The sequence below is a fragment of the Polyodon spathula genome, chromosome 1 (assembly GCF_017654505.1).
Source record: "Polyodon spathula isolate WHYD16114869_AA chromosome 1, ASM1765450v1, whole genome shotgun sequence".
Taxonomy (NCBI): domain Eukaryota; kingdom Metazoa; phylum Chordata; class Actinopteri; order Acipenseriformes; family Polyodontidae; genus Polyodon; species Polyodon spathula.
The window spans coordinates 60,916,123-60,927,494 of record NC_054534.1 but is presented as its reverse complement, the minus strand read 5'-3'; the positions used below and the strand labels follow the sequence as shown (position 1 = coordinate 60,927,494).

Genomic DNA, 11,372 nt, shown 5'->3' with positions numbered 1-11,372 from the left:
CAGTTACAGACATATATATCTTTTTAAAAGTCTGTTGTAATGTAATAAGTTGATATTAAATAAATTACTGTTGACTGTTAATTGCTTTACAGTATAAAACCGTTTCATGCAAACAAGTCTTTATTTAAAAAAAAAAAATAAAACATTCTTTGAAACATCCATACATTAAAGCTTTGTAAAAGGCCAATAATCTGCGTTTAACTTGCACTTTTGTGGAATATAAAATGTTGAGCTCTAGAAATACTACAAATGACAGCAGTAGCAGAGAACATTTGTGAAAATATTTCAAATAAATACTTATTACACGAGCAGAGATGAAGAAAAAACAGTGAGATTTGATCAACAGTAAGACAATAATGGCGTGGAGTGGAAATTATGACCAATGAAATAATAAACGGAGAAACAAAAAGTAACAAACTGCTATCTCCATCATGGAGTCCTGTATATATCAAATGGCACAACTGAATTATGATCTCACAGTTACAGTGAGAGTGCAGCTCCCTATGGCCCTTATCCAAGAAGATCAGGTGCCACACTAATTACCTCTTGGAGTATTATTATTATTTCAGCTGGAATTGGACCTTTATCAAAACAGGTGTGTTAACTGTAGATACATTCAATACAGTAGTTTTACAACAAAAAGTTACAAAAGATAACATAACACACATAATTAACATAAATAACATAATTGTAATAATTTAAACACTAAACAGTCCCGATTTATTTTGTACAGTTGTCATGAAACCCCACTCCATTTATGATCAGATTAACCTCAATATCAATTTACAACATACTTTTTGAGGCAAAGGAATATAAATAAACCGAGGAAGGGAATATGTACCCAAGGCTCTTCTTTGGGTTAAGAAGTGTCACTGTTTTATGTATCATCGTTTTACAGTGTATGCTTTTATTGAAGGGAATGTCAGCTGCAGATAAGTCTTATTATATTGGTCTGCTTCAGGACACCTCAACTTTGAACGATGGCTTCCGAAGTAAAGACAGCTATGGAGAGGATTGGCCTCTTCAGTGAGCCAACCTATATCACTATTGGGGACAAATACACGTCTCTTTACAACAGTAAGTTAACACTATTTTTAATGTTGACTTGATAATTTACTAAATCATATACTACCACAAATGTAAATAAATAACTTCTATGTTATTTTTTCAAGTCTTTAGTTTTATAAATATAATATATGCAGTTGGATTTTTATAAAACGGTATTAGACTGTTGTGAGATATTTCAAAATGTAGAAACTTTGAAGGCATATAGTCTTTGCAGCTTGCATTAAAAATAAAAAAGGTAAGAACAGAAAAATCACCTTACTTTCTTTATATAACAGGGTATGCATACCTGGGTTATACAAAAGTATAAATTATAAAGAACACTGGGCCTCCCATGAACCCAGTCTTGAGTTACAATAACTCAGAAACAAAACGACTAGTCATTCAATTGAAGGTCCTCTGACGTGTTTTCAATTTTTGTAACAGTAACCTAGATTTTTCCCATTTTAAAAATAGCAGTCAATTGAAGAGCGGAGAAACATCTTAGAAATGATGGCCCTTAATCTTTTTACAGTATATTTATATGAAAACATTCACCATTAAAGCTGTATAGCTCTCAGTTCCTTAACTTATTGCATTTTCTCTTTAAGGACCTTTCAATGACGCAGCATCCAAAAACAAGCAAATGTTGCCTGGAGGCTCGAAGGTGAGGTCAGCCCTTCAAGAGGGTTACTTTGATTCTCAGTTTAAGAGAGTCTTTGAAAAAGAAGCCTATTCTGACCCTGTCAAATTAAGGAGACAATTCAAGATGCAGCAGTCAAAGAAGAATCTAGGAAAACCCTTTTATCCCAGCAATGGGGAAAAAAAGCCGTAAGATAATATATTTGTTTAATCAGTTTTACACTTTTTTTGATATTTTTATTAGAATCTGATATTTTAGGCTCAACTGGAGTCTGACAAACAATTTGTTGTCTTTTTTTTTTGCGTTGCTCCGGTATGATGAATTACAATTGCTACAGCTTAATTATATTTATAAACACCAAATCAAATCTATAATCACATAAATAATACTAAAAGAACCAGATGTGAAAGTAAAAAGAAAAATATTCTTCTGCTTGAAGGACACAAAACTACTGTATTACTTTCATGGATCAATCATGACCTCTAGTGGTTGATATTTGTCAGTGCAATTTTTATGTACCCATAGTAGGTGTCTATGATATGTTATTTATAGTATTGTTTTATATTTTGTAAGTAGAAGTTATAGTGATCAAAACAACACATCGACAGAATAGAAAACAAGATATGATTCAAGCATGAAAACATATAATATAGCCTATAAAAACACAGATGAGGCTTAGTTTGATTGTCTCACCTTTATAAAACGTTCTCCACAAATCCTAATTTTTTAGGTCAGGAGCCGGCAGCTACTATGGGACACTTAGTGCTCCCATTCAAGCAATGAGTGCACTACAAGCACCCAAAAAACCTTACAAATCGCCAGGAAAGAATGTTTTAACAAACCCTCCAAAGCACGGAACTGGATACGGGTAAGAACTACTTAATATTTAGTTTAAGTTTGCCTTTCTTAAAGCTGATATGTGTTCTTGACTGATGTTTTAAATATTTTTGTAGATATCACAATTTAACTTTGTCAAAACCGTACCCGTACACTTCAGACCCATATGACAGAGAAAAAGAAATGAGAACGGTAAGACTGGGATATTAGGCTGTTATAGGCAAAAACAATGATAATCATGAATATGCATTTTTAGTTTAATGATCAATTCATCTAAAATAGGATGTATTAGGATGTATGACAAAATAGTGACATTTGAAAATAAAGAATCATCTTTGGAGATATTAAAGTTTTAAAAGATTCAGACAAAAAGAAATCTATCCAAATTCTTTATGTTTATATCGTTTCCACATTGTAAGTTTAGAAAAAGCAAACAAATACAAAGGGAATCCGTACTGAAGACATAAATGAAGTATGTTTTCTTACAAGGCTGTGTTTTCTGCACAACCATGCTAAAAGATAAGAACCATATCCACTACCCTTTCATCCTAACTGAATGTTGTTTTTGGGGCAGTTTTTAGTCCTGAAGAACATGCAATAATAATTTACATTTATAGTACAAAAAGGATACCACAGTCAGCTAAAAGTCACCTGGACACTCAATCTAAAGCTAATATTTCAATCTAAAGTTAATCAATTGTGTTTTTGGTTTTCACTGGTAACTTAATTGATTGGTGGCATGGGGTTTTCAATAGTTTTTATTTCATTTTTAGTGACTCTGTGGTTTGACTTCAGGTACGTTTTTTGGAATTTCCACGCATTAAGAATATATGGTAACCAAAATACAACATTTACTCACAATAGCCGGTAACAGTTGGCATGCACTGTGTTTCACAGACATACAATTCATCACACAGAAACTCGCTCAGAGGTGGAACGTTTTTCATAAACCTCCATCCAAAAGATCTATTTGATTGCAATCCCTACAAACTTGACAAGCCTTTGCCACCTGTAAAGAAAAATGGAGGGAAAAAGCCTGCTGTTGTACCATTTAAACCAAGTTCACCACCGAAGAAGGTAAGCATTTGAATTGAAGTATTTTTTACAGGTAATGTTTAGGTGCATGAAATGTGAAAAAAAGTTAAATGTCCATCTTCAACATCATTGCGTGTGTTTTAGAGCTCTTTTTTTTACAGAAAAGATCAAATACTTAACAAACCCAGGACTGGAAGACTCAAAAAGCTGTCTAGCAAGGATGAGCAATACTTGAAGATAATATCCTTAAGGAATAGAAAGAAGACAAACGTTGAATTGACAACAGAACTGGCAGAAGGCACAGGTGTCGTTGTCCATCCATCAACAGACCAAAACACCTTTGACCATTGTTCCATAGTCCAATTTCTGTGTTCTTGTGCATATTTTAGCCTTTTAGTCTTGTTCCCCTTTCTTAAAAGAGGCATTCTTACTGCAACACATCCTTTAAGTCCTGATTTCAAGAGTGACCTTTGTACTGTTGATTTGATGGATGACACCTGTGCTTCTGCCATTTCTGTTGTCAATTCATTGCTTGTCTTCTTTCTATTCCTTAAGGATATTATCTTCTCCTTGTTAGACAGCTTTTTGGGTCTTCCAGTCCTGAGTTAGTGAATTACAGATGATGTTTCTCTGTACTTGTTGATTGTGCTTTGGATACCACACCTTGAAAATTGAGTGATGTGAGCTATTTCACTCAGAGTTTTTTCTTCTTTATGTAAGTCAAGGTTGTCATAATAGTAGAAAACACTAATGGAGGCTTTGAGTAAATTGTTGATGCTCATAATGCATCAGAGCAGAAAAATGCAACATGTGTAAGACTTTTGCACAACAGTGTATCTCTTGAATCTTTTTTTTTTTTTACTTGTTTCAGATTGGTGGCATGAAAGCAGGAACCTTTGAAGTGTATCCTTCCCATTCGGCAGACCCCTTTACAGTGAAAACAACAAAGGCTATCACTAAAAACGAGAAAGGAAGGATATTCCAACCATCCCCTGGACCAAAAAGCAGGCCTGTAAAAAGTGTTGTTATTGCCAATATCATGAAGTAAGTATACTTTAGTTTGCTACAATAAGAGGATGCATGCTATAGGAGGGAATAATCGCCTTACGAATGGATTGAGATTTTAAATATTTCTAATATTATTTTTATACCAAAACCCTTTATCATTTGTTCTTTTGTTCAAATTTTTTCTGCAGTAACCTTGATGTTTCTGTCTGTCTGTCATGTTAACTCAGTCTTTGCTGTGCTGTTATGTGAGCCTTTATAAACAGTGTTATTGCAGTCCATACCGATTCAGAATAGAAGTCAGTGGGCAGTTAACTTCACTGTTATATTTACTAGGGCTGTTAAATGATTAAAATAATTAATTGAGATTAATCGCATGACTTTCTGTAGTTAATTGCGATTAATCGCTATTTCTGAATGTGCTCAAATTTGGCCCTAAATAAACAATTTTCCATTTAAAAAGCAGTGTGTTATGTTAAAGGCATACTGTGTTTTATTGTAAGTCAAAGAAACACAAAATAATCTGTGTCACAGAGTTTTAAAGCATTTATTTTAGAACCAAAGTTCACTGTAATTTACAGCTTTTCATGCCCCCAATTTTAATAGGTCTACTTCCTGAGTGATGTTTTCAAAGTTAGAACACACGTGTGCTTGTTGTCCTCTACAGTTGAAATCCCCAACATATGTATATTTCCACATACTGGGGTATGCAAACTTTTGGCGACATCACATCTCTCTCTCTCTCTCACACACACACACACACACACACACACACACACACAACACACACACACACACACACACACACACACACACACACACACACACTGTTGAAGCAATTCCAAATGAGGTATAGGAAAAATGGCTCTATGAATACCAAGAACAAAGAGCTTTTAAACATTCCAAAGAACATAAACCTGCCAGCCACTATTCACTTGTATCCTCCTATTCCTTTCCACTGAGCCAGTTACTAAGACAAACAAGCCTGTTGACATTTTCACCTGATAAAGCTGCTCTCTTCTACTGGACAATATGCCCAGATAGAGAAAACAACCTCTCACAAGGTACTGATGTGGCAGGCGTTGCCAGGTACCTGCGTGCAATGGGGGCCAGCCTGTTGTGTGCCCCTGCATGCTGTGACCACCACTGCAGTGGACAGTCCTCCATGTTGATGCAGGGCTCTGCTTTGTAACGCTCCACACAGCTCTCAATGGACTCCTGATCTTCATCGGACTCAGACTCTGAACACAAGAAGAGGGCTGCTTTATTCTTTGGTGGCTGTGACTCTGTTGCTTCGATGGGTTGCTGTGCAGGCATCTCTTCCTTCAGCAAGTCGTTGACCATAGCCCACACCTCGCCCCTCTCAGCTCTGGGAAGGCACTTCAGGTCCTTGAACCTTGGGTCGAGTGCTGTGGCGATCTTCAGCCATGTGATATTGGTGTTTTCCTTGCGTTTCTCCACGTCTGTTGTGAATGTTGTCTTGAATCTTACCACGTAGGCAGGGTCATCATCTGAGCTCTCCATCACCCGAGAGAGGTGGCACAAAGCAGGCAACACCACTGAACAGGAAATGTACTTCTCTCCTCCCAGGAGTTCAGTCAGGTACCTGCAGTGGAAGATAATTAAATCACTTCTGTCAATTGTGAGAGGCTTGTTGCACAAGGAAACACACAAATACGTGCGTGCGCTCTGTCTCTCTCTCTTTCACCCACCCACCCACACACACCTCTGTCTCTCACACACACACCCTCTCTGTCTCTCACTCACACACACCTCTCTCTCTCACATGCACGCACACACACACACCTCCTCTCTCACGCTCTCTCACTCACTCACACACACACACACACACACACACACACCACACACACACACACCCTCACTCATTCTCTCACACACACACTTAGTATAACTGTATGATAAAAGCTGCAGGGCTCCAGTAGTGCCTCCAGCTTCAGCAGTTTCTCCAGTTCAGCTGTGGTTGGCATGGCGATGTTGGTTTTTTGTTGTGCCAGAGCATCCCTCAGTGGTTGTTGGTTTCTTTGCACTCGTTTGATCATTTCCAGGGTGGAATTCCATCTTGTTGCGACGTCTTGTGCAAGTGACTCCTTCTTTTGCCCATGTGCAACTTGCTGTTCTAGCTCTGAAGCGTTTGGTGGACTGTGTTTGAAATGCCTAACTACTTTTCTGCATTTGGCTAGGGTATTGTCAAACCTGCTGTTCTGTAGGGACACTGTGACTGACCTTTGCAGACTGTGCGCGGTGCAAGGCAGGTGTTCAAAAGGCAGGTGTCTCGCAGCTGCAATCATGTTCCGTGCACTGTCTATTCCAAGTGTGGTAACTTTCTGTTCAATGTTCCACTGCTTTGCTACATCCATGAAATGCTCAGCACACGTTTCAGCATAGTGCCTCTCTTCTGTTTTCATGACGGTCAAAACGTATGAATGCAGTTTCCAATTGTCATCGATGTAGTGCGCTGTAACCCCGAGGAAGTTGTGGTTACTCATCGATGTCCAGTGGTCTCCAATGAGGGCAACAGCCTGTGTATTTTTCAACTCCTGCACTTTCTTAGCCCTCTCATTTTCGTACAGCTTGTGTATCCTCGTAACGATGGTGGCTATCGATGGTAATTCATATGTTGAGTCGTTCGATGCAATCCGAATGATGTCCGTCAGGCCGTCATCTTCCACAACGTTAACTGGCTTGCAAGCTGCAGCTATCCACTTCGTTATTGCGTTTTTTAGCTTGCTTCTCGTTGACTTGTCCATTTGCCTCCTGCATTGCTAGCCCTCTCACTACTGCTGTCGGCGTCAGCTCTGTGTTTTGCTTGTAAATGATACTTCAGACTCGATGTATTTCGGTGATATACAAATTCACCCTTACAGTAGCTGCAAATAACTTTGCTTTTATCCAAAGACCCATCTGTAAGGGTTTTGTAATAAAACTGGCCGTATAAAAGCCCTTTAGCAGCTTTCTCCATCATTCAAGCTTATTTCGTCAGCAAAGCTATATCTAAATTCAAGCAGACAATTGACAAACAAGCGTGAAAGCATGGAGTTGTATTTTAACTATGGATGGTTCTAAGGCTCCAAAAAAAAAAAAAAGTGATAATTGCGACAAAAAAATTAACACTGTTAAGCATTTGAAATTAATCACATGCATTAACTTTGACAGCCCTAATATTTACTGATAATGTAAATAAATAAAATACTGATTTGTGTACGATGCCAGTGAATACTTAAATAATGAATGTTACAGATTAAAGATCTTTAGTTATTCTTTAAAATAACCAGGCCCTGACTCTGTGCTTGGTTAGGGAGCAGCTTGTTGCAGGCAATTTAAGTGCGTCTTAAACTTATTTTTAGAAAGTGTCTGAAAGCAGATAAAATCTCACAGTAGCACACAAAGGGATGGCTATTCTTACGAGGACAAGTGTCATGTTCTGTTCTTAACCAAAATGTGGACCTGTTCTTTCCTCACAACACCAATACATTGGCTTTTAGCACACATATATTATTTTGGTCTTCTAAACAGAGGAAGAATACTATGCAATTAACTTTTTTATATTTATATTTTATTAGTATGTTCTATTTACCCTCAGTGCCAGTGTCGTAGGGAATTAGTAGACCGGGGAAAAAGTGGATCACGCAAGCGCAGTAAGGCAAAAGGAAGGCGCAGCAGTTTGATTAAATGGGAGGTTAACTACACAAATCAGCATTTTCTATCTGGTTATTTTATTCGTGTGGTAATGTATTCACACAACACTTTATTTTTTATTTATTTATTTTCAATCTGTAAAATATATGTGCGATGCAAAGTGTTCAGATATACTGTAACTTACGTCTCTCTTTATACTAGGCCTAATGTTAAACGCTTGTCAGCTTTTTTCTGCCTGTAAAAATGTTGTTGTTAATTAGATGTAGTTGATGTGTGATTGCACAGATTTATTTACTGTATATGTGGCAGGAAATGGCAATGACGTCAGACCAGAAAAAGGAAGCACACACAGGTCAGGTAACTGCAGTTTACAGGTGTGGCGTGCGTCATTTATTAAAGAACAAAAATAAATAAAATGTTTAAACAGAAAACACTGCTGACAGAGCGAAAATAAATAATTAAACAAAACAAATCTCGAACACAAAATAAACGCTAAGGTCAGGCTGAGCGATCGCCTTCATTGACCCTTAGTTCTTTATAAATTAATCGCTCATCTCGCTCCTCCTCTAAACACCCCATCTAGAGCAGGAAGAGCTGCAAGCTTAAATACCGTGGCCGAGGGGTTTAACTAGTTTTTAGTTATTCTATTACCCCTCGGCCACAATCTGCACGAGTTCATTAATTTGTGTGACTGCTGGCTAGTTTAACAACGCACTAGCCGACAGCCACACATTAACAAGGTTTTTAATGTGGATGGGGCTTCCCATCCGTGCTACAAAACATATACAAAACAATGACACACATTTTCAAAACAAAACACACGGCGTTCGCCAACATTTATATAAATAAATATAATACACGATATGAAAAACAAATAAACAAATACAAAATAACACAGGGGCGGAGGTGGAGACCCCGTTCTAAAAATAAATACTGTACAGGGCTGCTCGCCCTGTTACAGTATATTAAAAGGATTTGCACGTCAAAATGTTGTCAATCTTTAATCGAAATTAAAATGTTTTAGCAATATATTCTAATGACATACAATCATACAGTGTTATTGTAGTATTGCAAGGTCTACTATTGTTTTGTCAGTAGGCCTAGCGTTTACTATCACAGTTTACAAAGACGAAACTTTAACGTCCGAACTAAAAAAGACATCAAACATGATAGCTAAATTAGCAAATGCGGTTCGTTTTTTCTTTTGTTTGAGTAGGAACAGGAGTTTTTTCATACAGCCTATGTACCTAGGTTGGAAAATAAAAATTTGTATGTCTGTAAAAATAAATGAAAGAACAAAGAGCATAATAAATAATACAAGTGCATCAGTGATTGCTGTGCATCGTGGCCTAAGTTAGTAACCGCAGCATGGAGCTCAGTTTTGTCCATGACTGAAAATCGTGCTGTAACTTTTTGATCCCTCGCATACCTATCCTTACAATACAGCTTACACGTTAAATATGTAACAAAAACATCTCAACTTGCTATAACGTTTGTAAACCAACAGACATATAAATGACACTTACAAAGTTAATTTTAAATGATTTATTTTTAGTTAATATATCAGATCAGCTTATTCTCTGGGCTCGATATACTAATTCCCCAGATGTAGTACTAGTAGACATAAACCTTAGAAACAGTGGAACCTCCCCTTTAAATTCTAGATGGCGATCCACTTTTTCCCTGGTCTACTTACTCCCCAGGACACCTAATAGCTACACAATTTAGTTTTTCTTACATGTGTCAAATTTTAAATGATATACTGTGGGTTTTTCTTTAGGACTGTTACCCCTGCTAATGCACTTACAAAGAGTAATGACATATTGATCAACTGGACCCAGCCACATGACAGATCTTATCAACAAAGGTTCTATGTTGTATAACAGGCTTCCACGTGTACCTTACTATTACAGTAACTACTGTAGAATAAATAGACAAAAATGCATGGGTATTTCTTGGCATCTTCTTGATAATAAATCATTTCTGTATGTGTTTCATATTTAATACATTCATTAAGTGAGAATGGGAGTGTGATAGGTAGAATCAAGGCCAAGGCTGGTGAATGGTAGGAAGTAGGCCCAGGGTCAGGAAGCTGCAGTTAAAGTGCTGTTACGCACATTTATTGAAAACAACAGCAAAGAAACATAAGAACAAGGGCCAAAATAAAAGGGCACCAACAAAAACACACTTGACAGTCAGGCTGGGCATTCGCCCTCACTCGTGGTTCTCTCTCCTAAAGTACTTTACCAAACAAAGGACTTGGCTTCCTTTATATAGCATGTGCCTGGGACTTCATTGAGGATCAGTTATTTAATTAAAACACAGCCACATTCCACACGTGTATTTGTAATGGATGGAATTAACCCCATCCCTGCCAAACTTAAATACAAAATGCACACTATTTACATGTGCAGGGCTTCCACCCAATCACATACCTCCCCTTATGTGTGCAGTACACATGGCCACAACCAGCCACCTCCTCACCCCCTTGAAACACCAACCCCCTCCCACACTGTCCATCCTTCCCCCTCTGGATTCTTGTAGGTGGGTTGGAGGGGGGGGTTAGTCACAACTCAGGTGCTGCCCCCTGCAGACCAAGAAATCAGCGACAGGGGACCCAGGTGTCAGGAGCGCAGGTTGATAATTGGGCGGGTGCAACAGCCGGCAGAGGTGAGCCCTGGTGACCGTAGAGCGACGTCTAGGCCACCAGGGTGAGCGGAGTAAGTGACCCAGGAGCTAGGCTCAACGACTAGAGGTCAGGACACAAATGCTGGGTGTCTGGGAGCCTGGGCCCAGGGCTCTGAACCCTAGGCAAAGGGTTGGTACACAGGGGTGGTGGTTGGGGTTCGGGTGCCCGAACTCCCTGAATGCAAAACCTAATAATGGACAATAATCATTTTATTGTTTATTTTTCTATTGTTTACAATTACAATGACTTATTGCGAAATAATATATATATAATTATATATATATTATATATATATATAATATATTATATATATATTCTATTTTTTTTTATTGGAGTGGATTTTGTATTGTTCCTTATTGAAGTATTTCTTATTAAAAAAATATTCTATCTAAATTAATTAATTTTTAGAATCTTTACATGTATATATTTGTTAATAGTGTTGATCGATTCTTGTGCACACAG

The 11,372-nt window shown here is 37.8% G+C and overlaps 1 protein-coding gene across 1 annotated transcript; it reads left to right on the top strand.

Moving 5' to 3' along the window:
- The first annotated feature begins 821 nt into the window (after positions 1 to 821).
- On the top strand, positions 822 to 4,712 carry LOC121297573 (UPF0602 protein C4orf47 homolog). Its single transcript, XM_041223992.1, has 6 exons — positions 822 to 1,077; positions 1,656 to 1,875; positions 2,418 to 2,555; positions 2,641 to 2,716; positions 3,422 to 3,601; positions 4,431 to 4,712. Exons 1-6 carry the CDS (start codon positions 981 to 983, stop codon positions 4,605 to 4,607), a joined length of 888 nt encoding a protein of 295 aa, XP_041079926.1. The 5' UTR covers positions 822 to 980; the 3' UTR covers positions 4,608 to 4,712.
- The last annotated feature ends 6,660 nt before the right edge of the window (positions 4,713 to 11,372 follow it).

Bases quoted from the DNA above. Each gene is read 5' to 3' on its own strand.
- LOC121297573 (XM_041223992.1), top strand. From the start codon at position 981: ATGGCTTCCGAAGTAAAGACAGCTATGGAGAGGATTGGCCTCTTCAGT. The intron at 2,556-2,640 runs GTAAGAACTACT...ATATTTTTGTAG, and splicing joins AAGCACGGAACTGGATACGG to ATATCACAATTTAACTTTGT. The intron at 2,717-3,421 runs GTAAGACTGGGA...TGTGTTTCACAG, and splicing joins GAGAAAAAGAAATGAGAACG to ACATACAATTCATCACACAG.